The sequence below is a fragment of the Saccopteryx leptura genome, chromosome 12 (assembly GCF_036850995.1).
Source record: "Saccopteryx leptura isolate mSacLep1 chromosome 12, mSacLep1_pri_phased_curated, whole genome shotgun sequence".
Classification (NCBI taxonomy): domain Eukaryota; kingdom Metazoa; phylum Chordata; class Mammalia; order Chiroptera; family Emballonuridae; genus Saccopteryx; species Saccopteryx leptura.
This window is the reverse complement of record NC_089514.1, coordinates 45,493,470-45,519,668: the sequence shown is the minus strand read 5'-3', so window position 1 is coordinate 45,519,668 and position 26,199 is coordinate 45,493,470. Positions and strand designations below refer to the sequence as shown.

The window sequence follows — 26,199 nt, the reverse complement described above, 5'->3', positions numbered from 1 at the left end:
TTCCTTGAATACACCTATCCTTCAATCTAACAGTCTCTTCTTGGTTTAATTTCCTTCTCAATTTAATATGTCTAGACTCTTACCACATCCATTATATTTCAATTAGTAATATCATCCCCTCTCCTGTCTCTTGAATAGCAACTATTTAGTGAATACCTATGCTGTGTGACTTTGGATGCATTATTTAATTCTGGGCCTCAATTTCCTCCTCTATAAAATAAAAAATAAACAGCACTGATAGGTTGAGAGGATTATACAAGATAATGCATCTAGATTACTTTGCACAGTGCCTGGCATATACATAGTAAGTTCTTATTAAATGTTTGCTATTATTATGATTACAACTATATTCCAGAGAATATCACACAACTGGGGAATGACCAACTACAAATTCACGGTTTCAAATTCTAGCTAAGCCCTAAACAATGTGACAGTGTAATTTTTAATTGCCTTGAATGAATGCACACATATACTCTCTCTCCACTCTCTCCATTTCCTGCAAATACCACTAAGACTTCATCACCATCTACAAGTCCACTATCCTATCACCTCACTTCTTACTGTTAATAGGCCCCCTAACCTCCTGCACTCACAGAATACAGATCATCAGGCAGTAACCCTCATCATCTTATTTGCTCCATGTACTCTTCCTCCTTCTCCTATTTCTACAGAGAATGTAGTCCTCTTCCTGTCGAAGAGGAATTTAAGCTTCCTAATTATGCTCTCCCTCCAGAATCCTAAGAAACACCATTCAACTTTTCCTCCTGTACCTCTTCAATTCTTCTCTCTTGTTTTCTCCTATGTACTCCAATATTTCTCATCTTTGGGATGGAAGTGAGGTGTCCAAAACTCTTTCCTCATCTAACTAGTATTTCATTTTTTCCCAGACTTTCTCAGCAATGCTTCCTAAACTTCATTCCTCATTCTCACTCCTTTTTCCCTGTAGCAAAGCTTTTTTCCCAGAACCCTTTCCTGTAGCCAACACCAAAACTAATGGAAAACATTTTTAAATGAAACATTTAAATCAGAGAATAACAGCACTCAATTTTATCACATTTTAACTTTTCCCCTAATTTGCTTCAGATATTTTAATTAAAAAAAAAAACACGTTACAGGCAAAACTGAAACTCACTTTTTATACCATTCCCTTCTTTTATTCCCCTGATTTATTATTCTAAATTTTGTGTTTACTATATTCCCTTGCATGTTTTTTTATATTCTTACTGAATACACTTTTACCTATAAACAATATACAATACAGCCTTGCATGTTTTAAAACTTTATAAAAATGGTACCATATATTGTATGTTTTTTCATTCAAAATTATATTCAAAAGATTTATTCCTTTTGATATATGAAGCTGAGTTCATCTAAATCAATGCTGTATATTGTTTTATCATATGCCATAATTTAATTCTACTACTGTTGGCTATTATAGTATTTTTAATTTTTCACTATTATGCACAATGCAATATCATAGACATAAAAATTATTTTTAATTTGACAAACTGCTCTCCAAATTAGTTGTACAAATTTGTATTAACATCAGCACTGAATAAGAGTTCTTTCTTCACATTCTTGCCAACACTGAAATTTATCAAATTAAAAAAATGTTGACAATCCAATCAATATGAAATTGTATCTCATTGTTCTAATTTACATTTCCCTGATTACTAAAAAGGCTGACCACTTTTACTTATTATATATTAGCCATGTAGGTGAATTGCCTATTATACACTTTGCCCATTTTTCTACTGAGTCATTTGTCTTTAACTTATGTATCTGATGAAGTTCTTTGTGTGCTCCGTACAGTAAGACTTTTATAGTTAATACGTTAGAAATATCTTCTAGCCTGTGGCTTATCTTTTAACAATATTTATGGCTTAATTTGTAGGCCAGTTTTACATTTTAAGATATTCAAATTTGTCAATTCCCTGGTTTTTTGTTTGCTTGTGCTTTTTGTATCTTGTTTAAAAAATTCTCCATTCCCAAAGAACAAAGATTTTTCTCCTATACTTCTAAATATTTTAAAGTTTTGCTTCTTCACATTTAGGAGCTACCTGGAATAAATTTTTATCTATGGATAATCATTTGACCCACAACCATATGTGAATAGTCCATCCTTTCCTCACTAATTTGTAATACCACTTATTAGGGATCCATATAAGCTTTTCTGGGTTTTCTATGCTGACACACTGGTCTATTTATTTATACACTGTCTTAATCTGTTTTGGGCTGCTATAACTGGATGACTTAAAAACAGCAGAAATCTATTTCTCACAGTTATAGAGGCTGCTAATTCCAAAGATCAAGGTGCCAACAGATCTTACTTTCTGGTTTAGAGACTTCCCTCTTTTTGTTGTACCCTTATGGCAAAAGGGGCAAGGTAGCTCTCTGGGGCCTCTTTGTAAGGGCACAAATCCTACTCATGAAGATCCCACTCTCATGGCCTAATTACCTCCCAAAGGCCCCATCTCCAAATAAGACTATATTGGGGATTAGGTTTCAACATATATATTTTGGTGCAAACACAAACATTCAGTCTGTAGCATATACCTAAATCATACTATCTTCATGATCATGGTATCTCCCCTGCTGGGTAAGTATATATATGATACTATCTTAATTAATATACTTTTAAAGTAAATTTTTATATCCAGTATAAAAAGACTCCTGTAGTTCTTCAAAATTGCTTCTGTTATTGACATTTTGTTCTTTAATATGAACTTTAAATCTAAGCCCAACTGGAAACAGAGACAAACAAACATATTGGTAGGATTTTGATAGAAAAGTAGTGATAATGGGTATCTCTTGTCTTGTTTCTGCCTTAAATAAAAATGTTCCTAAAATTTCATCATGAAATATATATATGTCTTTAAATGGTTCTTTTATCACATTAAGAAAGGTCCCTTCTATCTCTAGTTTTCTAAGAGTTTACTTTTTGGTTTTATTCTTAGGATTTCACAAAGTCTTGGATAAGAGAGAGCAGAAAGTAAAATGGAGTGAGGATTTTAGATGACTACTAACTTTCTGAGCAAGCAAGTGGTTGGATGGAGATGCCATTCACTAAGATTTTGAGTGCCATAAGAAAAACAGATCTATGAGTAAAGATGGTGTGTTTTGGTTAAATCTTAGATATTGGTGGGACATTCAAATGAAGATGTCCCACAGACTTTTGTTGTTTGATATGGTATACCCTATTCACATGTGGCTATTGAGCACTTGAAATGTGGCTAGTCCAAATTAGATGTGCTATAAGTGTTCACAACAGATTTTAAAGACTCAGTATAAAAACTGAAAAATATCTCATTAATATTTTTCATATTAGTTACATGTTGAACTGACACTTTAAATATACTGGGTTAAATAAAAGATATTAAAATTAATTTACTCTTTTTAAACATTTTTAATGAGGCTACCAGAAAAATTTAAATTACATATGTGACTTAATATATTTATATTGGACAGCATTAGTACAGGCACTTGCAGATAAAAATCTGACATTCATGAAATATAGATTTGTGAATTATAATCTTATAAATGGAGTTAAAGCCACCACTGTAGATAAATCTGACCATGAAGTATGTTGAATGAGAAAAGGACTAATGCATCTAAAACACAACAACTTATAAAATTCCATTTATCAACAACTTCTATGAAACATATGTATGCAAGGTGAGACAAACAACCGTAACATAAATACTGAGATTCAATGTTCCAATGAAGCCAGATCACATTAAAATAAATAAATAAATAAAAATTAGAATAATACTATTTTAATTGAATGTAAGCTTTCTCTTCACCTCTGTAAAATCTGTACGTACATTTAAAGGAGCTGGACTGATAGCCCCACATAATCCAACACTGTAAACCAACCTGGTGAAAAGGATCATCTCTATATTCTCTTTTCACACATGGATTAACATGAGGGTTTTCCACATCTGTCTCACTGGTACAAGATGATCGGCATTCTGCACAATGTAACAAGTCTTCCCATAATACATCTTCTGTTTCAGATTCTGGCCTTGTGCTCTCAGAATCCTGTCTGGAACTTGAACAGCGAGAGCTGCAACTAGTACCCGATTTAGGGGCATCCTGAAATCAAGATATTCTTTGACATTAATACAATTTATGAACCCCTTCCAACTCAAAGGATTCTATTAGAACTGTATAATTACATTTTGCTAAAACAATAAATACACTGTCAAATGACAGTGAACTAGATAGCAAAACATTAAAAATACATGTTAGTTTTTAAGAATAATAAAATTTCCTCATTCAAAATTTATTTCACATCTCAGCTTAAGTGCATTTTGCATGCAAAGATTATGCCTTCTTTCTCTTAAACTTTATATGAAGTTCAGAGTTCAGACAGGCAAAGACTAGCCTAAATTAACATGGACGGTATAGTCACCCACTTTAATTGACATGGTTAATAGAGTTTTCTTACTTAGTCTTTCTTAGCAACAACAGATTTCATGTACCTACTGCCTTTGTTTCTCAAATAGCCAAGTTCAATAAACTGACATAAAATTAACAAATAATCTATACTGCAAAGGTAAGAAGTAATTCATGTTTTTGAGATAATCTATGATATAAAAGTGAAAAAACTAAAAGATACAAGTTAAATAAGTCTAATCAATTTACAGTTTTCCCTAGCAGTTTTTATTTTTTTATTTTATTTTTTTAAAATTAATGGGGTGACATTGATAAATCAGGGTACATATGTTCAGAGAAAATACCTCCAGATTATTTTGACATTTGATTATGTTGCATTCCCCTCACCCAAAGACAAACTGTCTTCGGTCATCTTCTATTGAATATCTAGTTTTCTTAGTGTCCTTCATTTCCCCACCCTGTTACCATCACATTCTTGTCCATGTCTCTGAGCCTCATTTTTATGTCGCATCTATGTATGGAATTATATAGTTCTTAGTTTTTCCTGATTTACTTATTTCACTCCATATAATGTTATTAAGGTCCATCCATGTTATTGTAAATGATCCGATGTCATCATTTCTTATGGCTGAGTAGTATTCCATAGTATATATGTACCAAAGCTTTTTAATCCACTCGTCCTCTGACGGACATTTGAGCTGTCTCCAGATCTTTGCTATTGTGAACAATGCTGCCGTAAACATGGGGGTGCATTTCTCCTTTTGGAACAGGGCTATGGTGTTCTTAGGGCAGTGTTTCCCAACCTTTTTTGTGCCATGCCCCACCTTAACCTTTCTAAAATTTTTATGTCCCCCCTATGTAACATACATAATTTTTAACATTAAAAAATTGATTTGTTCACTTAATAAACATAAATGATAGGTTCTAGGAAGAAATCACTATAAAATTGTTAACAAAACACAGTAAGTAAAATTTCAAAACATATAATGAAAAACAAATTTAAATTCCAAATAATTTTAATACAGATTTTTCTATATTAATTTATTATTTTAATTTAGTGTGATCCTTGCTCTTGATGCTTGCTGCACAGAGATTTTATATTAGTTTCCAATTTGGTTAGCTTTAGTCTCAAGTCTCCACGTTGTGTTATATCCAGCCAATTTCTTTTTTTTACCAGTAAATCATTTACAGCACTAAATCCACATTTAGCTAAAAGTGAAGATGGAAACGGTAGCAATAGTTTTCTTGCACATTTGGTTGAATTTGGGTATTTGATTTCTGTTTCCTCACAAAGCCATGCCATCACTCCTTTGATAGTAAAATAAAAGCTTTAACTGACTCATCATTCTTGCAATTCTGCGAGTTCTTCATTGATACTGCATTTTGATATATCAGACAAATCCCCTAACATTGGCTGCATCACCCATGTTGGGAAATCAATTTGTTTTAAATCAGAAAATCTTTATTTTAAAAAGGCTGATAGAATATTCAAATGATTGACAATAACAAGTAAAGCGGTATCAGTTACTTCACATTTTTGGAGCCAATGAAACTGTTTAAAGTTTTTGTTGTTAATATGTTTCTGACATAACTCAATATTGGAAATGAAACCAAATATCTTTGCTTTTGCATCGACACGAGTTTTATTTGTTCCTTGAAGTTGCTTATTTAATATATTTAGTTTTTCAAAGATATTGGCTAAATAACTCACAAATGCTTTACCATCTATTGTTAACAGATACTTCATTTCAGGTTTGTTGCTTAAAAAATCACTAAGAGTATCAAACAGTTCCATAAATCTTTTCAAACAGTTTCCTTTGGATAGCCATCTTATTTCAGTATGAAGTAAAAGTCTCACATGGTCTTCATTTTGTTCTTCACAAAATAGCTTGAAAAGACGCTCACATTTGGCACTAGCTTTAATAGCATTAACACACTTTATTACTGTATGTAATACTTCATTCAGTACAGGCGAGATGTTTTTAGCTACCAAGTTTTCCCTATGAATAACACAATGCACAAGAATCATTTCTGGATTCGCATCTTTCATCAATTTTAAGCAGCCATTTTTCTTGCCCATCATATTGGGAGCACCATCTGCAGCACAAGATGTTATATTTTTCACTGGTATATCATCGACATCTAAGTAGTTTTTTAGCTTATTATATCAATATATATCTTTGGAGGTAGTGGTGCTTTCTAATCTTTTACAGAACAACATTTCTTCAGCAAAATGTCCTTTATCAATATATATTACGTAAGTTATCAATACTGCCTCACTGTCTCTCAAAGTTGATTCATCCATTTGCAAGGAGAATTTTCTTGTTTTCAGCTTTTCAATAAGTTGTTTTTCAATATCCTCATTCATTTCGTCTATTCTGCTAACAGAATTGTTACTGAGTGGCATAGCTTTTACATCTTTTGTCATCTTTTTTCAAGAAACCGTTTTAAGAAATGCTGATATTGACGGTTTTATTAAATTCTCTCCTATAGTGTGATTTTCTCCAGTTTTAGTGATGAATAAAGAAATTTGATAATAGCCTCAAGAACACGATTATTAGTTGAACTATGAGCAGTAAATAGAGATTTTAATGTTCTTTTTTCAAAATTTTTCTTTGAAGTTTTAAAGTAACTCAAATCTGAATTAATATGAGCACTATGTTTTGCCTTCAAATGCGCCTCAAGTCGACCTCGTTTCATTGATTCGTTGGTCAAGCATTGCTGGTATAAAAGACAAAAAGGAATCTGCTCATCGTGAACAGCGAGTATGAACCCAAATTTTAAATATTCCTCCGAATATTGACGAGTTTTTTTCTTGCTTGCACCACTCATTTTACTATGGGCTATAATAAAAATAAGATCAATTAAAAAACTAATATTAAAATATGTGTTAAAAATATTCAATGTGACATAGAGTAAATGTATACTAAAAATTCATATTTATTTAAATGTATATAACACATTTACTACACTACCACTGCAAATCAAAAGGTATCTATATTTTTTCCACTTGACAAAATTTTCTGGGAAGTTATGCTTCTAAAATTAAAATTGTCGTGCATGCACTATTATAGCCCCAATAATATTTATAAAATATTAGTGCTTTCTAGCCCCGATGCAAGAAGTAGTTAATAAAGAGTTTAATATTGATAAAAATAAAATAAAATACTTACCAATTATATCTATACAATATATATATGTATATTTAAATAATCAACGAGCTTTTACAACAGTTTTGACTGACACTTATTTCAAATTAACACCAACTGAATGATGTGAAACACTACAGAAGTTGCGATGGGCCAATTAGGTGAGAATAACTGCGTTGTTTAGCAAGTTTTTAAAACGTCCGGGGTTTCCCCGCGGCAGACGGCACACTCCGCGGTGAACCCAGGACGAAGTTGACTTGACGATGCCAATCACCCAGTTGATATTTTGGTCTCGTCAAACAAAATTATACTTAATAATTATTTACTGCAATTATTTAGGAATTGCATTTTTTGTTAAATTTGGCACCGATATCTAGCATTGCATTTAAATGGCCCAGGGCGAAAGAGTTAAAATCGTGTCGAGTCCATTTTCAAATTGCCCCCCTTAACTATCGAATTGCCCCCCTGTGGGGCGTGGGCCCCACGTTGGGAAACACCGTCTTAGGGTATATTCCTAAAAGTGGGATAGCTGGGTCAAAAGGCACTTTGATTTTTAACTTTTTGAGGAATCTCCATACTGTTTTCCACAGTGGCTGCACCAGTCTGCATTCCCACCAGCAGTGCTATGTCCACATCCCTGACAACTCTCATTCTGTGTTGTTTTGTTGATGAGTGCCATTCTGACTGGTGTGAGGTGATATCTCATTGTGGTTTTAATTTGCATTTCTCTAATGATTAGTGATGTTGAGCATTTTTTCATATGCCTATTGGCCATCTGTATGTCTTCTTTGGAGAAGTGTCTATTCATTTCTTTTGCCCATTTTTGGATTGGATTGTTTGTCTTCCTAGTATTGAGTTTTACAAGTTCTTTATAAATTTTGGTTATTAACTCCTTATCAAACGTATTGTCAAATATGTTCTCTCTTTGTGTATTTGTCTTTTTATTCTGTTTATATTGTCTTTAGCTGTGGAAAAGTTTTAGTTTGATATAGTCCCATTTGTTTATTTTGTCCTTTATTTCACTTGCCCGGGAGATAAATTGGCAAATATATTGTTGTGAGAGATGTCGGAGAGCTTACTGCCTACGTTTTCTTCGAATATGCTTCTGGTTTTACGGCTTACATTTAAGTCTTTTACCCATTTTAAGTTTATTTTTGTAAATGGTGTAAGTTGGTGGTCTAGTTTCATTTTTTTGCAGGTAGCTGTCCAATTTTCCCAACACCATTTGTTGAAGAGGCTGTCTTTACTTCATTGTATGCTCTTACCTCCTTTGTCAAAGGAATCCATAAAGGTGGGGGTTTATTTCTGGGTTCTCTGTTCTGTTCCATTGATCTATATGCCAGTACCAGGATGTTTTGAGTACAATGATCTTGTAGTATAACTTGATATTCAGAAGTGTGACACCTCCCACTTTTTTCTTCCTTTTCAAGATTGCTGAGGCTATTCGTGTTCTCCTTTGGTTCCATATAAATTTATAGAATATGTGTTCTATATCTTTGAAGTAAGTCATTGGTATTTTAATCGGTATTGCATTGAATTTATAAATTGCTTTGTGTAATATAGACATTTTAATAATGTCTATTCTTCCTAACCATGAATACGGTATATGCTTGCCCTTGTTTGTATCTTCCTTGATTTCTTTTATCAATGTTTTATAATTTTCCGAGTATAAGTCTTTAATCTCCCTGGTTAAATTTACTCCTAGATACTTTATTTTATTGGTTGTAATGATGAAGGGGATTGCTTCTTTAATTTCTCTTTCTAACAGTTCATTGTTAGTATATAAAAATGCCTCTGATTTCTGAGTATTAATTTTATATCCTGCTACCTTGCTGAATTCATTTATCAGGTCCAGTAGTTTTTTGACTGAGACTTTAGGGTTTTCTAAATACAACATCATATCATCTGCAAATAATAATAGTTTTACTTCTTTTCTAATTTGGATGCCTTTTATTTCTTTTCGTTGTCTGATTACTGTGGCTAGGACTTCCAGGACTATGTTGAATAAGAGTGGTGAAAGGGGGAACCAATGCCTTGCTCCTGATCTTAAGGGGATTGCTTTTAATTTTTGCCCATTGAGTATGATGTTGGCTGTGGGTTTGTCATATGGCCTTTATCATGTTGAGGTATGTTCTCACTTTGCTGAGAGTTTTGATCATGAATGGGTGCTGGATTTTATCAAATGCTTTTTCTGCACCTATTGAAATTATTATGTGGTTTTTCTTCTTCCTTTTATTTATGTGATGAATCACATTGATCTATTTGCAAATATTGTACCAGCCTTGCCTCCCAAGAATAAATCCCACTTGATCATGGTGTATGATTTTTTTCATGTATTGCTGGATCCGGTTTGCTAATATTTTGTTGAGGATTTTACATCTATATTCATCAGGGATATTGGCCTATAATTTTCTTTCTTCATGTTGTCTTTGCCTGGATTTGGAATCAGAATTATGCTCACCTCATAAAAGGAGCTTGGAAGTCTTCCTTCCTCTTGAATTTTTTGAAAAACCTTGAGAAGGATAGGAGTTAGTTCTTCTTTGAATATTTGGTAGAATTCACTTGTGAAGCCATCAAGCCCAGGTCTTTTCTTTGTTGGGAGTTTTTTGACAACTGTTTTGATCTCATTTGTTGTAATCGGTCTGTTTAGGTTTTCTGATTCTTCCAGATTGATTTTTAGAAGATTGTATGTTTCAAGGATGTTGACCATTTCATCTAGGTTATCTAGTTTTTTGGCATACAGTTCTTCATAGTATTTTCTTACAATATTTTGTATTTCTGTTGTGTCAGTTGTTATTTCTCCACTCTCATTTCTAATTTCATTTATTTGAGTCCTCTTTTTTCCTTGGTGAGTCTGGTTAAAGGTTCATTGTTCTTGTTTACCTTTTCAAAGAACCAGCTCCTGGTTTCACTGATCTTCTGTATTGTTTCTTTAGCCTCTATGTCATTTATTTCTGCTCTGATCTTTATTATTTCCTTCCTTTTATGACCTCTGGGCTTTACTTGCTGTTCTTTTTCTAGTTCTTTTAGATGCAGGGTTAACTTGTTTGTTTGAGCTTTTTCTAGCTTCTTAAAATATGCATGTAGTGCTATGAACTTCCCTCTCAATACTGATTTGCTGTGTCTCATAAATTTTGAGTTATTGCCCTGGCTCGTTGGCTCAGTGGTAGAGCATCGGCCTGGCATTCAGGAGTCCTGGGTTCGATTTCCAACCAGAGTACACAGGAGAAGTGCCCATCTGCTTCTCCACCCCTCCCCCTCTCCTTCCTCTCTGTCTCTCTCTTCCCCTCCCGCAGCCAAGGCTCCATTGGAGCAAAGTTGGCCTGGGCGCTGAGGATGGCTCTGTTTGCAACAGAGCGATGCCCCAGATGGGCAGAGCATCGCCTTCTGGTGGGCATGCCGGGTGGATCCCGGTCGGGCGCATGCAGGAGTCTGTCTGACTGCCTCCCTGTTTCCAACTTCAGAAAGAAAGAAAAAATTTAAGTTGTTGTATGCTCATTAGCATTCATATCTAGGAATATTTTTATTTCTCGTTTGATCTCATTGTTAATCCATGTCGTTATTTAACAACCTGCTATTTAGTTTCCATATGTTCGAGAATATTTGAGTTTTTCTGTTGTGGTTGATTTCTAGTTTCATGCCATTGTGATCAGAGAAAGTGCTTGATATGATTTCAATCTTCTTAAATTTGTTGAGACTGCTTTTGTGCCCTAACATGTGGTCTATCCTAGAGAATGTACCATGAGCACCTGAAAAGAATGTATATTCTGCTGCTTCAGAGTGAAAGGTTCTGAAGATATCTATTAAATCAAGTTGATCTAGTGTGTCCTTTAAGCCTGGTGTTTCTTTGTTAATTTTCTTTCTTGAGGATCTATCTAGTGATGTTAGTGGGGTATTGAAATCCCCTATTATTATAGTATTGCTATTGATATCACCCTTTACATCCATCAAAGTCCGTTTTATATATTTAGGTGCTCCTATATTACGAGCGTAGATATTTATAATTGTTATATCTTCCTGTTGGATTGCTCCCTTTATCATTATTTAGTGGCCTTCTTTATCTCTTACTATAGCCTTTGTTTTTAAGTCCATTTTGTCTGATATAAATATTGCTACCCCAGCTTTTTTATAATTCCCATTTGCATGAAATATTTTTTTCCATCCCTTTACCTACAGTCTATATGCATCTTTTGTTTTAAGGTGTGTCTCTTGTAGACAGCATATGAATGGGTCCTGTTTTCTTATACATGCAGCTACCCTATGTCTTTTGATTGGATCATTTAATCAATTTACATTTAAGGTTATTATTGATATGTAGTTGTTTATTGCCATTTTATTCTTTAAAGCTGGTATTCCTCTTTTGCTATATTCTTTTCACACTTTAATATGTTTACTACAGGCCCCTTAACACTTCCTGCAGCATTGGTTTGGTTGTAATGAATTCCTTGAGTTTTTTTTTGTCTGGGAAGCTTTTTATTTCTCCTTCAATTTTAAATGAAAGACTTGCTGGATAAAGTAGTCTTGGTTGTAGGTTCTTGTTCTGCATTACTTTGAATATTTCTTGCCATTCCCTTCTGGCCTCAAGTGTTTCTGTTGAGAAGTCAGATGTCATCCTTATGGGCGCTTCTTTGTAGGTGATAGCCTTTTTTTTCTCTAGCAGCTTTTAATATTTTCTCTTTATCACTTAGCTTTGGTATTTTAATTATGATGTGTCTTGGTGTAGATTTCTTTGGGTTTCTCTTTAATGCAGTTCTCTGTGCTTCTTGACCTGTGAGAGTTTTTCCTGCATTAATTTAGGGAAGTTTTCAGCTATGCTATGATTGAACAAAGTCTCTATCCCTTGTTCTTTCTCTTCTTTTTCAGGAACCCCTATGATGCGGATGTTATTTCTCTTCATGTTGTCACAGAGCTCTCTAAGAGTTTCCTCAGTCTTTTTGAGTCTCTTTTCTTTTTGCTGTTCTGCTTCCATGCCTTCATTCAACTTGTCCTCCAACTTGCTGATTTGATCCTCAGCTTCATCCATCCTGTTTTTAATTCCTTCCATTGTGGTCTTCATTTCTGATATTGTATTTGTCATCCCCGACTGATTCTTTTTTAATATTTCAATGTCCTTTTTTATACTTGCTATTTCTTTATTTAGGTGTTCATAATGACCATCCATTGTTGTTCTAAGATCCCTAAGCATCCTTACAATCATCATTTTAAACTCTGCATCCGGAAGTTTGGTTATTTCCATATCACTCAGTTCATTTCCTGGAGATTTCTCTTGTGGTTTCATTTGGATTGCACTTCTCTGTCTTCTCATTGTGTCTGTGTGTTTGGGTGTATTGTTTGTAGATCTGGTTGAGTCTAGGCTTGGTGTTGTCTTCCTCCAGTTTTCAGCTGTGTTCTTTCTAGGTCTTCTTGGGTTGGCATCAGCTGTTATTTGTAATCTACTTTCGGATTTGGCTTTTCTAGTAGAGCCGCTTTGAAGTCTTGATTTGTTTGTTTTCTTCTCAGTTTTCTTAACACGTGGTTCTGGAAGGGAGATTCCAAGATGGCAGCGGAGTAGGTAGATGCACAGACTCCCAGCTCACACCACCAAACTGGATTACAAATTAACTTAGGAACAATCAGTGTGAAAAACTGACTCTGGACTACAAGAACAGCTCTCAAAAACCAAGGAGCAAAGAAGAAGCCACACCGAGCCTGGCAGGGAGCGCCAAGGAGCACTGGGTCTCTCCTGCTTACAGGAATGGAGGGGGGTGAGTCTGAGAGCCCAGAAGGGCTCTCATTCCAAGGAAAAGAGAAGAAAATATTGCTCACAGCCACTTGCCTCGGGACTTGGGAATGAGACGTGTTGAAAGGGCTGGCTTATCTTCCAAAAGGAAAGGGGGGAGAGCTTTCCCTAGGAGTTTTTTAAAATACAAAATATACAATGGAATACTACTTAGCCATAAGAAATTACAACATATTGCCATTTATGACAACATGGAGGGACCTTGAGAACATTACACTGAGTGAAAAAGTAAATAAAAAAATACTAAGAACTGTATAATTTCACACATAGGTGGGAATATAAAACAGACTCATTTACATAGACAAAAGTGATGTGGTTACTAGGGGGAGGACAATGTGGGGGAAGAGGTAGGAGGAAGGATATAAAGAGGGACAAATATACAGTGACAGAAAATGATTTGACCTTGGGTGATGGATATATATAACATAATCAACAGTTCAAATGCTTTAGAAATGTTTCCCTGAAACCTGTGTACTCTTATTGATCAATATCACCCTGTTAAATTTAATCATCTAAATAAAATTTTAAAAATACAAAATAGTTTTGAGTAAAATTTTAATTTAAATAAATGCAAAATAACTTGTACTGACTAAAGAATGATAGTAGCCTTCCTTATAGCAAAGTATGCTGAAATTTTTAGATTTGTTTTTAGCTATTTTCTGTCACTAAGATTTGTCCATTCTACCTTTAAAATGTTTTATGATTATCCCTTTCTCTTTTCCATGTTATCACCAAATATCACTTACACTATGTTTGCTATAAGAGCCTCCTAATTGACTCCTATCTAAAAGGCCTTCCCTCTTTCCAGATTAACTTTGAGTAGTACGAACATTTATGTACATCCTCATTCAAAGGGTTAACAAAAATCTCACTACTCAAAGGGTTAACCTTTCCAAAAAGTACAGCTGTTCTTTTGTTCTTCTGACCAAAATCCTTCTGCGGCTTCCCATTGCTGCTCCTTGATCAGGTTCAAATTCCTTCATTAGTATGCTTGTCTTCAAACAGCTACTTTGGACTTTGTTTTGTACTTCTCCTCCAGTGACACTGGGCTACCCTGTAGCCCCTAAACACAGTCTCTGATTATATTCCTAACTCTCATTATAAATCCTATTCTCCTTTAAAGGCTACTCAGCAAAGTGTCAGGAAATTACCATCTCTACCACTTTCTAGCTGGTTTCCCTTGTTTCTGAGCCTTGGTAGTCATCTACCAATGGGGAATAAAACTACCTACCTTAAAGAGATACTAAAAATTAAATGAGAACTACAGCTTTTAAAACAAACCTGTAAAAAGCTGGGGCTCAACAAATGATAGTTTAAAATCTTCTATTTAGAGTGAACACTTTGCCCCTGAAGTAATTATTATATTCATTTTGACAATAAATTTTGTCTTGCTATCCAGCATCTACAATACTACCTATATTAAGTGTTCATGCACTTCATATTCATGTTCTCACATAAATCATAACTCTCAAATACACTATTAAGTCCACCAAAGACAGAAACCATCCTTATCACAGGTAACAAAATATCTCGAATGAATGTATTATTGATAATTAATTTGTGGATATTTAGAATGGGGCACTGTGTGTATTTATTGTATGACAGAATATATGTGGGAGTGTTGTTTGAGAGAAAAGTAAATTTTTTTTTTAAATAACTGACTAAAAAAATAAATAAATAAAAAGAGAAAAAAAGGGTAAAAACCAGTCTGTTGGTTTTTGCTTTGTTTTTTATTGTTTTTTACAAAAAGCACTCCAAAAACATTCAATTAACTGTTAAGCAGAATACTTGAAGTATAAGCCATTTTCATCACAACAGTTTTCATTAGATAACAAAGCACAGAATGTACTAAGCAATCAGTAGTTATTAATTTAAAATTTTTGATAAAGCTGACTTATTATCTATCACTAAATTCTGATGCAGACTTGCTAATGAGGTACAGAAATAAATAACACATTAAAGGCCTGATGATTTCAACTGAAACTAATGGGTGATTTCAGGTATAAGAAAATATCTATAATTTCTTATAAAATTATTTTACCAAATACTTATTTATAAGTGGACCATTTTATAAATGTATAACAATTATTGCCTATAACTGCATACATTTCAAACAGTATTTTACCTGCAATATTTAGGTGATCAATAGCCAGTTCGAATTTCATTACAAATTGTTGAATAAAGACTAAAAATAAAAAATTTCAAATTAAAGAAAACAGCTCAAGGTAATAGCTCACTTACTTTGATTTGCTCTGCTTATTTCAAAGTTTTAGATAGAAAAAACATATAGAGAAAAGAAAGCTGTCTGATGGGAAGGGGGTTCTGGACTGGGTAGAAAAGGTGACTAATGAATCAAAGAAAAAAAATGTTATAGACACAGGCAACAGTATGGTAATTACCAGAAGGTATGGGGGGTTAGGGGCAGGTGGAAGAGGGTATAAGAGGGATAAATGATGATGAAAGGAGACCTGACTTGAGGCCAGATATTGCAATAGTATGTCTTTAGAATAAAAACTGAAAATACAATTGAATAAAATTCTTTTTCTATTTAGTTTTAAGAGCTGTAATAAGTTAAAAAAGAATTTATAAAAAAGTAAACATTAATAAAGAAGAATAGAATCAAAGAAAAAAGGTTGAATTTGATAGTATGGGCAACTTAAAAACTGGTGGAGAAGACATAAAGAACATCACTTAGACTAGTAAGTATGCTATAACCAAGTAGTTATAAAATCTTTCAAATTGTGGGAAAGACTAATATATATATATAGAAGCTCACAAATTGTCTCTCCAGGATGAGTTTCTTTAAAAGTAAACAACAATGTATGAGGCTTCAGAGATAATACACAAAATGAGTACAAATGTGTGGTTATTAATCATGTAAACAACACACAAATCTAAAAGTGCGCCTCTAAAAATCCAGATCACATAACAATAAGATATTGTTACTGATCAGAAATGTTATTTTAACAATTATATTTAATTGCTGAAAGAAATGTAAATTAGTAACACATAAAAAATAGATATATATGTAAGGCCAAAGTATATATACCTCATTAGGGTAATGTTTCTTATGGTGTGACTTTCTATTCCGAAGAATGCTCTCAGAAGTCCTGTCCACGTGGCAGCGTAATGGGTACCCTGTTTCAGGACCTTCCTCACTGGAGACTTCATCAGAAACATTTGTTATTGTCCTTTGGGTATCCTACAATGGGAGTATAGAAAAAGGATTACTGGAAATTTCTACTTACCCTGCAGTTTAAGAGGTGCAAACTTTTAAATTATACATACAAGTACACATACAGCTTCAAATACCTTCAAAAACCTCCAATTGATTAGTGCTACCTGATTTCCTGAAAAAAATATATTAAATCAGTAATTATACTGGTACTTTACCTTTAAGAGTAATTCCACAGCTTTTGTCAAATACTGCTCTATAATATTTCTTTTCTCAAGAGGACTTGAAATAGCTTACAAAATTAAAAATATATAAAATAGGATAAAATCAGAATAGAGAACATTTAAGAGAAGCTGAGAGGCCTGAGGTGAACTAATTATACTATTTTCGCAAACTGAAAATGTGATCAATTATAAGACCGCCACTGATTAAATAATGGCTTATGAGGCAGGAGGAGATGAATGGTAATTGAATGTGTGCACCCATTAGACATTATGTATATGTAAGTTTGTAAGAAACATCCAGATTTCAGTAATTCTGAAACTGAGAGACTCCAAATATATTAATAACTTTTATTGACATTTTCATGTTTCTTCCATATAGCTTTACAGGTAATTCATACCTGAAAGTGAGTTTGAAATTTGAATAATTTAAAAGTTGTTTGCTGAGTTGTAAGTGATGTGAGAGATTGCTTCAACAATCTAATCAAGTAAGGAACTATATATATCATTGCAGTCCTATGCTCTTTCTGTATTGCTACTGGCACTAAAAATACATGTAGTAACAAGTAGTAACACTTCAAAAAATTAGAGGACCTTCTTTTCTTATTTTCCTTAACACAAATGTTCATGCTCACATTCCTAAATGTAACAGAGTTAACACCTTTACATTTGACTTTTTTTTTTTTACTGTAACAGCTTTAATGATAAATTATTTAACAAAAGAGAAAAGAAAGAAAATTTAGTGAGCCTGACCAGGTAGTGGCACAGTGGACAGTATGTCAACCTGGGACGCTGAGAACTCAGGTTCTAAACCTCGAGGTCACTGGCTTGAGCGCAGGCTCATCTGGCTTGAGCACGGGGTTGCTGGCTTGAGTGTGGGATCATAGACATGATGCCACGGTCGCTGGCTTGAGTCCAAAGGTTGCTGGCTTGAGCAAGGGGTCACTGGCTTGGATGAATGCTCCCCCACCCCCATCAAGGCACACATGAGAAAGCAATCAATGAACAATTAAGGTGCCGTAAGTACAAGTTGATGCTTCTCATCTCTCTCCCTTCCTGTCTCTGTCTCAAAAAAAATAAAAAAAATTTTTTTTCCCCAGCAAAACAAGGAGACAGCAGATATTACATTAGGCTTTGTTATAATGACACAGGATGCCTTTATTATTTTGGAAAAGTAAACAAATAATTGTTCTCTCAAAAATATGTGCTCAGTAAGAATTATCTTCAAACTAACAACTAAGCAAATGTGCTGACACCAAAGATAATAAAGGTAGAAAAAACACAGTAATATTTTCTTATGAAAAGAATGGAAAATCAGGTTCCTAGTTGAGTTTCTAGAATATTATAAATGTTCCATTTAAAACAAATTTTTATCCAGAAATGGGGCAAAAAAAGGTTAGGTTTAATAAGCAGCAACTATAAAATTATAAAGTGCTTTTACAACATTTTGGAAAAATTGGAGTCATTAATCAATTCAAGAAGATACTAAGTTATATTGGCAATCAAGTTTATTCACATTACTTTATCTGATTTTCAGCTTCATCCGTGTGATCTGTAAAGGCTCACAGAATAAATTCTGGAGTAAATAAACAGTTCAAGGGAAACCACTATGTCAAAGTCATTTCTGATTCGCTAATGGAAAATCACACAAGCAAACCATTTAAAGAAATCACACTTACTTTGCTGGGAATATTCCTCCGTGTTCCTTTGTTCCAGGTCGTCTCTTCTGACCGAATAGTTTCACACTGAGGTTCATGGCTTTGTGCTCCGTCTTCACTGCTTTTAACACTCTTTTTCCCATCAAGGGATACATAGCCATTGTCAGTCTCAGTTGATTTATCAATTGAATTCTTTGTTTTCTTTGATCTAAAAAATAAAAGTAAAAAATTCAGAATTATGTTTTATGGACTTAGCTTATTTTAGATGTTACTTGATAGAAATTATGTTAATAATAAAATCTGATAATTACATCTCAGAATTTAATGGACACTTCATTTTTACATAAATAATTTAGAAATATAGTATTTATCATATAATATAAACACATAAATCTATGGCCTAAGTCAGCTTATTTTATAGGTTTGAGGTGTTACAAATAGCAATTCTAAGAGCCATGTCTTAATTTATCAAAAAATTCTTAGTCTAATTTATCTAGTCTTTGAGCAATCTAGGATCAAAATTTTACCCATTTTATTATGATTAACAACATGTTTTTAAAGTTTTATTTTAGCCCCTTTCTTCATCCTCCTTAAAGGTTATCAAGGGCAAATGACAAATCTTGTTTTCTCTACAAAAGTTAGTGATCCTGGTTATGTGTTTATAAAAATAAGTTAGTTATATCTGCTACAAAATTTGTCAAGAAAATAGCTTGGATAACAATTGACCTTCAAATCTAATACAGAGGATTCCAAGATGGCAACGGAGTAGGCGGATGTTCCAACTGCCACCTCCCAGGACCAAACTGGATTACAACTTAAGAACAATCATCTTAAAAAACCAACTTTGACACATGCAGTCCCATGTTCATTGCAGCATTGTTCACAGTGGCCAAGACATGGAAACAACCAAAAAGCCCTTCAATAGAAGACTGGTTAAAGAAGATGTGGTACATATACACTATGGAATACTACTCAGCCATAAGAAACGATGACATCGGATTATTTACAACAAAATGGTGGGATCTTGATAACATTATACGAAGTGAAATAAGTAAATCAGAAAAAACCAAGAACTGCATTATTCCATATGTAGGTGGGACATAAAAACGAGAGTAAGAGACATGGACAAGAGTGTGGTGGTTATGGGGGTGGAGGGAAGGGGGAGGGGCACAAAGAAAACTAGATAGAAGGTGACGGAGGACAATCTGACTTTGGGTGATGGGTATGCAACATAATTGATCGACAAATAACCTGGGCATGTTTTCTTTGAACATATGTACCCTAATAAATTTATGTCACCCTAGTAAAATTAATAAAAAAATAAATTAAAAAAGAATAAACAAAATATTTTTAAAAAACCCCAACTTTGGACTAAACAAAGAGGAGTCTATAACCAAGGATCACAGAAGAAGCCACACCGAGACTGGTAGGAAGGGCGGAGACGTGGACAGGGCTGTCCTGCTACCAGGAGCAAGAGGCGGCTGAGGGTCCAAAGGGACTCTCACTGCGGGAAGGGTCACCCTGAGATGTGTGGGTGTGCAGCCCCAGGCCTCAAGCCCCAGACCTAGAAGAGGCGCCCACATAGCACTGGGAGGTGAAAAGAGCCAGGTTTCTCTCTGCGAGAAAGAGACAGAGCTCTCAGAAACGCAGGCTCCGTCTTAAAAGGCCCACACAGAAAATCTTGTTAACAGTCACTCAGGGCTCCAGTGCAGGGAGAGCCGAGAGGACTGGAGCTACATGAGGAGAGTGTAAAGTTGGAGGCCCAGGAGAGACACTGTGGGGGACGGCCACCAGAACCCCCATGCTGAGTCATTCTCCAATACTGCAATTGCTATCTTGCTTGAGTAGAGCAGTCCCCTTTGAGCAGCATCAGCCTGGGGAAAGGCGACAGCTCCGCCCTTGGGAGTCTCTCCTACCCCAGTCATGGCGATGGGTTGTTCTGAGAGGCCAGGAAGCAGGGGGGTATGTCAGTGACGCAGTTTTCTGGTGCTGAGGCCAAAGCTTTCCCCTCACATGCTCCGGACTCTAAGATTGGTATTTCCATCTCATGGGAGACTCAGTAGAAACTGTCCGGACTGCAGGCAGACCACAATTCTAGGTCTCAGAGGCCACATCCACCAGATGCCTGAAGCCACACACTACTGAGGTTTGTGAAAAAAGTCTGGACAGACTGACACCTGGGGCCGAGGGGTGGAGCCACACCCACCCTTCCTAATCCCTGAATTTCCACAGGTTCTAGACTCTAACAGAGGTTTTTTCAGTGGCTAGGCCCAACAAGCAGCCTGCAGACAGAGGCTGTAGGAGGCAGAACTCAGGGAACCTTAGCCTTTTTAAGAAGTCCTTCCCCAGGCACAGTGTGGGTGAAAACCAGCCTAAGTATGCAGCTGGTATTTCTAGGTGCACCTGGGCCCAGCAGAGGCAGCCACAACTCTGCATTGCTTGTAGCTTTAAGAAGGTTGCTGAGGGCAAGTCATGGGCAGTGTCTCCCACTGGTCTGTGCCGGGTTCCTGCCAGGGAGCCCCAGGAATGGCAAATCCAGGGTCCAGCTGCGGAAAGCATAAGTTCAGGACCTAACAAACCTTGCTAGAATGGAATCCTAAGAAAAGGATCCTCACACCTGACCCAGCTGAGGCGAGTTCCGCTCTCTGTGATCAGCAACAGCACAGCAGCTAATGTGCATTGAATAGAGAGGAGTTCCACAGTCAGCTGGCCTGGGCACTGGATATCCTGCCCTTCAGGGCAGGATCAAGGAGACCAAGAGCAGGTTCTTCAAAAAAGTAAACAAGATTAACAAACCTTTGACCAGACTCATCAAGAAAAAAAGAAAGAGGACTCAAATAAATAAAAGTAGAAATGAAAATGGACAGGTGACAACAGATACCACAGCAATACAAAGTATTGTAAGAAAATACAATGAAGATCTGTATGCCAAAAAATTGGATAACCTAGGTGAAATGGATAAATTCCTAGAAACATAAAATCTTCAATTACAACAAATGAAATTAAAATTTATCAAAAAATTTCCAGCAAACAAAAGTTCTGGACCAAATGGCTACACAGGTGAATTTTACCAAATATTCGAAGAAGAACAAACACCTATCTTTCTCAAGCTATTTCAAAAAATTCAAAAGTAGGAAAGACTTCAAAGCTCCTTTTATGAGGCAAGCATTATCCTCATTCCAAAACCAGGTAAAGACACTATTAAAAAAGAAAACTATATACCAGTATCCCTGATGAATACAGATGCTAAAATTCTCAACAAATTTTAGCAAACTAGATCCAACAATATATTTAAAAAGTCATACATCATGATCAAGTGGGATTTATTCTGGGGAGGCAAGGCTGGTACAATATTTTCAAATCAGTCAATGTGATTCATCACATAAAGAAAAGGAACGATAAAAATCACATGATTATATCAATAGATACAGCAAAAGCATTTGATAAAATCCAGCACTTATTTATGATTAAAACTCTCAGCAAAGTGGAGATAGAGGGAACAAACATTGACATTAATAAAGGCCTTCTATGACAAACCCACGGCTAACATCATACTCAATGGGCAAAAATTAAAAGCAATCCCCTTAAGATCAGGAACAAGGCAGGGGTGCCCCCTTTCACCACTCTTATTCAACATAGTTCTGGAAGTCCTAGCCACAGTAATCAGACAAGAAGAAGAAATAAAAGGCATCCAAATTGGAAACGAAGAAGTAAAACTATCATTATTTGCTGATGATATGATACTGTACCTAGAAAACCCTAAAGACACAGTCAAGAAAATACTAGACCTGATAAATGAACTTGGCAAAGTGGCAGGATATAAAATTAATATTCAGAAATCAGTGGCATTTTTATACACCAACAATAAACTGTCTGAAAGAGAAATTAAGAAAACAATCCCCTTCACTATTGCAACAAAAAAATTAAGTACCTAGGAGTAAATTTCACCCAGGAGGTAAAGGACTTGAACTTGGAAAATTATAAAACATTGATAAAAAAAATCAAGGAAGATACAAACAAGTGGAAGCATATACCGTGTTAATGGATAGGAAGAATAAACATCATTAAAATGTCTATATTACCCAAAGCAATCTATAAATTCAATGCAATTTCTATTAAAATACCAATGGCATACTTCAAAGATACAGAACAAATATTCCAAAAATTTATATGGAACCAAAAGAGAACATGAATCGCCTCAGCAATCTTGAAAAGAAAGAAAAAAGTGGGAGGTGTCACACTTCCTGATATCAAGTTATACTACAAGGCCACTGTACTCAAAACAGCGTGGTACTGCCATAAGAACAGGCATACAGATCAATGGAACAGAACAGAGAACCCAGAAATAAACCCACACCTTTAAGGTCAATTGATATTTGACAAAGGAGGTAAGAGCATACAATGGAGTAAAGATAGCCTCTTCAACAAATGGTGTTGGGAAAACTGGACAGATACATGCAAAAAATGAAACTAGATCATCAACCCACCATTCGAAAAAATAAACTCAAACTGAATAATAAATGATTTAAATGTAAGTCACAAAACCATAAACATCTTGGAAGAAAACAGGCAGAAACTCTCCGATACCTCTTGTAGCAATATTCCTACTGATTTATCTCCACAGGCAAGTGAAATAAAGGACAAAATAAACAAATGGGACTATATCAAACTAAAAAGCTTTTGCAGCACAGCAAAAGACACCATGAACAAAATAAAAAGACAACCCACAGAATGGGAGAACATATTTGCCCATATGTCTGATAAGGGGTTAATAACAAAAATTTTCTAAAGACTTTTTGAAACTCAACACCAGGAAGGTAAACAATCCAATTTTTTTAATAATAGGCAAAAGAACTGAATAGACACTTCTCCAAAGAGGACATACAGATGGCCAATAGGCATATGAAAAAATGTTCAATGTCACTAATCATCAGAGAAATACAAATTAAAACCACAATATCACCTCACACCAGTCAGAATGGCGCTCATTAACAAAACAACACATAGTAAGTGCTGACGAGGGTGTGGAGAAAAGGAAACCCTCCTGCACTCCTGGTGGGAATGCAGACTTGTGCAGCCATTTTGAAAACAGTATGGAGTTTTCTCAAAAACAAAGATGAAACTGCCTTTTGACCCTGCTATCCCACTTTTAGGAATAAATACTAAGAATACCAAATCACTGATTCAAAAGAAGATATGCATTCCCATGCTTATTGCAGCATTGTTTACAATAGCCAAGATCTAGAAACAGCCCAAATGTCCATCAGTGACGAATGGATTAAAAAGCTGTGGTACATGTACACAATGGAATACTACATGGTCGTGAAAAAGAAGGAAATCTTACCTTCTTATTTCACTTATGCTAAGTGAAATAACCCAGGCAGAGACAAGTATCATATGATCTCACTAATATGTGGAATCTAATGAACAAAGTGAACTGAAGAACAGAATAGAGGCAGAGGCAGGGTCACAGGGAGCAGAGGGACAGCAGTCAGAGGGAAGGGGGATGAGGGAATGGGATCAGAGAAGGTGAAGGGATTAGTGAAATTATATATACATAACACGTAGATACAGAAAACAGGACAGCAAATCCCAGAGGGGGCAAAGGGGTGGGGGTGAAAAAGTTATATTGAGTGGGACACTTGAATGCATGTTAACACAATAAATTAATATAAATATTAATAAAAATTTTAAAAATGAAATAGAATCTAATATAATATACTAAGAATTAAATAGATATAATTAAAATGAAGGATTTTTAATAAAGGTTTACAGTAATAATTATATATATATATATATATATATATATATGCCTAAACATCATTTTCTAACATCTATTTGTAGCTTCAAATTTTAGTTTTACTAAGTTAAGTTAAATGAAAAAAACATTATTAACTATCTGGCTACCCTGAAATAACATAAAACATTAAAACATAGATTGATCTACGTTTACCTACTTTTGGCTTCTTATAAGAGAAAAGCTAAAAAATGGATTTTGATGTGATAATAAATATATATGAATATGTTCATTAAAAAAAAGTTTTATTTTAAAAAATCTCAATAATTATTAGGGTAAGTACAGTTAGTGGTTTAACTTAGTTCTAATATTCTTGTTTACTCAAATACTTTACCATTAGTATATATACAAAAATATCTCTCATGAATTTGTTTTAATATACAGTGAAGACATAGGGCCTTTCTTATATAAAAACATGAAAAAAGGAAAAACTTTATACAAGGTTCTAAATAATATAAGAAGTAAAAATAAAAAAATACAAAGAAAATAAAGAAGTAACCTCTTTCACCCACTGAAATACTCTAAAAATGTATTAGTAATCATGTAGCTTAGAAATACTTAAAAGGCTACAATTGAGGTTATTTCTAGAAATTAAAATTTTTTCATTATATAAGATATAACAGAAAAGAATAACAAGACATTTTGACTAGTAGGCAAATGCTTGAGGAGCCCTCTTCAGAGACTTCAGGGGTGAAGAATGGCCATACAAAAGTAATGGTTAGAAGAAATGTTATGTAAGTCCACACAAAATGTGCTCAATGCAAATTAAGTCTATCATAGAACATTATTAAAAGCAACTGTATTTAAATATATTTAAATGAATCCCCTCAAATTTTCTCCAGAGTATCAGTTTTGCAAGAAAGAAAAAAATAAAACTAGTATATTGCCTTCATATAGGTCAAAAACCAGAAGTTTTTAACAGTATACCAGAAAAGTTATCTTTAACCCTACAGTTCCTAAGTTTGGCTGGAATTCTGGAGCATGTGCAGGACCTTAGAACACCCTTATTCTAAAAGGTATGAATGACTCATTTAAGACTGCCCAGCCAGTTGGAGGCAAACATGGCACTAGATTACAGATCTTCTGACTATGAGGTTAATTTAATTCCTCTAACTGCCCACTCTTTGGACAACGCCTGTTAGGATTTCTTGTTAACATACTCATCAAAGCCTAGAAAGTTTATAGTATACAAATAGGGCCCCCTACTTCCTGATCTTCTCCTGCAAGGGTTACTACAACGGACAGATAGACCATACTTCCCATATGTCTGGATGCTTTCTAGTCATTCCGAACACATCTCCACAGAATTGACAAGACTCAGAAGCCCAATCTTCTGACTCTTGTTGTAGGGCTGGTGGCTGCCGCCATAGTGGAGCCAGAAAATGGTGGGCCATTCACTTTATTAAAGTCTTGTAACGTTGGACTAGCAAACAGGCAGGAAAGACCACTTCCCTTTCACTCAGGGTTCCCAAAGCCCCGACTCATTCTCTGAACTCTCCCGGACTTACAGGCCCCCACCAGTAGCAGCAGGGCTAAGAGACCCTCTGCACTCTCTCACCCTCTCTAGACTCTCTCTCTCTCTCTCTCTGCACTCTGTAGCCAGAACAGGCTGGAAGGGGGGACCCTTTCACTTGCAAACAACAGCAAACAAGCGCCCCTCCCAAGCAAGAAGGCAATTGGCAATTTGCAATCTGCTGCCCCTGCAGCCTTCCATAGACTATACAAACAAGGCACTGCCCCAAAACAAGGGAGCAAACCTAAAAACGTTTACGAACACTGTCTTTTTACATGGCTCTAAGAGACATGAAGAGACCCAGGGCATAAGCCACAGAACAAAGATCATTTAAAAGTAACAGAGGAAAGGAAGAAAATGAATTATACTGGAGAGGAGAAAGGGTAAAAAAGAAAATAAAAGGTGCACTGAGAACTTACGACCTTCTCTGCCTGGGGAAGAAAGTAACAGAAGCAGTTATCAGTTGCTCCCTCTACCTCTGCCTTGAACATAGAGATGTAGAAAACGAC

General features: G+C 35.1%; 1 protein-coding gene across 2 annotated transcripts in view; it reads right to left on the bottom strand.

Annotated features, from left to right (window-relative positions):
- Positions 1 to 26,199, bottom strand: part of PHTF2 (putative homeodomain transcription factor 2) — a 179,897-nt gene that overhangs the window by 16,651 nt on the left and 137,047 nt on the right. For both annotated transcript variants that reach the window (XM_066354457.1, XM_066354458.1), the window contains 3 exons: positions 18,402 to 18,588; positions 16,376 to 16,528; positions 3,877 to 4,095 (listed from right to left, as the gene is read on the bottom strand). In XM_066354457.1, the coding sequence (XP_066210554.1) occupies positions 3,877 to 4,095; positions 16,376 to 16,528; positions 18,402 to 18,588 (559 nt within the window). The remainder of the gene's footprint in view (positions 1 to 3,876; positions 4,096 to 16,375; positions 16,529 to 18,401; positions 18,589 to 26,199) is intronic.